Raw genomic sequence first — 636 nt, forward strand, 5'->3', positions numbered from 1 at the left:
TGATTAGATGATTAACGCTTATAAAGCGCTGTGTCTGTGAGATGCAGTCAATGGCTCTGCTCTACTGTGTCAAATTACACCTGACATCAATTGGGGAAAGCACTGTAGTAGTTCAGATCACGTCTTTCATCGGGATTTTAAAATAGTGTCTGATAACATCCAGTGAAGGTGGATGTATTAACAGTTTGAAGTGTGTTAAGGATGTGTTTTTGTGCAGGACTCGTGTCTCACAGCGATCTTGATGATCGAGCGATTGAAGCTCTGAAAGAGTTCAATGAAGAGGGTGCGCTGCAAGTTCTCCTGCAGTTTAAAGACAGCGACCTGTCGCATGTTCAGGTATGTTTGAGAAGACCAAACTAATGCAGTCGTGCACCGAATGTACTGAGAGTGCTTGCATTTCACAGTTTATTTTTGGTAATGCTGGACCGATGCTGCGTAACATAGCCACACTTTCTTTGGTTATAAGACATGTTTACTTATCTTTAGTACTCATTATTGTTTATTTTGTCATGATGTCTCTTTAATTGAGATCTGTAAATCATATTTAAAATAGCTTGGAGCATGGATTAAAATTAGAGATGCACCGATAGCAATTTTCTTGGCCAATTCCATTTTTTTTTTTTTTTTTTTTAAGGG

General features: G+C 38.5%; 1 protein-coding gene across 1 annotated transcript in view; it reads left to right on the forward strand.

Annotated features, from left to right (window-relative positions):
- The window catches only part of LOC107564998 (heterogeneous nuclear ribonucleoprotein Q-like), a 17,025-nt gene that overhangs the window by 6,357 nt on the left and 10,032 nt on the right, over nucleotides 1-636 (forward strand). The window contains exon 3 of the mRNA XM_016250183.1: nucleotides 218-336. Coding sequence (XP_016105669.1) covers nucleotides 218-336 — 119 coding nt within the window. The remainder of the gene's footprint in view (nucleotides 1-217; nucleotides 337-636) is intronic.

The sequence above is a fragment of the Sinocyclocheilus grahami genome, unplaced genomic scaffold (genome assembly GCF_001515645.1).
Source record: "Sinocyclocheilus grahami isolate Dianchi unplaced genomic scaffold, SAMN03320097.WGS_v1.1 scaffold973.1, whole genome shotgun sequence".
Lineage (NCBI taxonomy): Eukaryota > Metazoa > Chordata > Actinopteri > Cypriniformes > Cyprinidae > Sinocyclocheilus > Sinocyclocheilus grahami.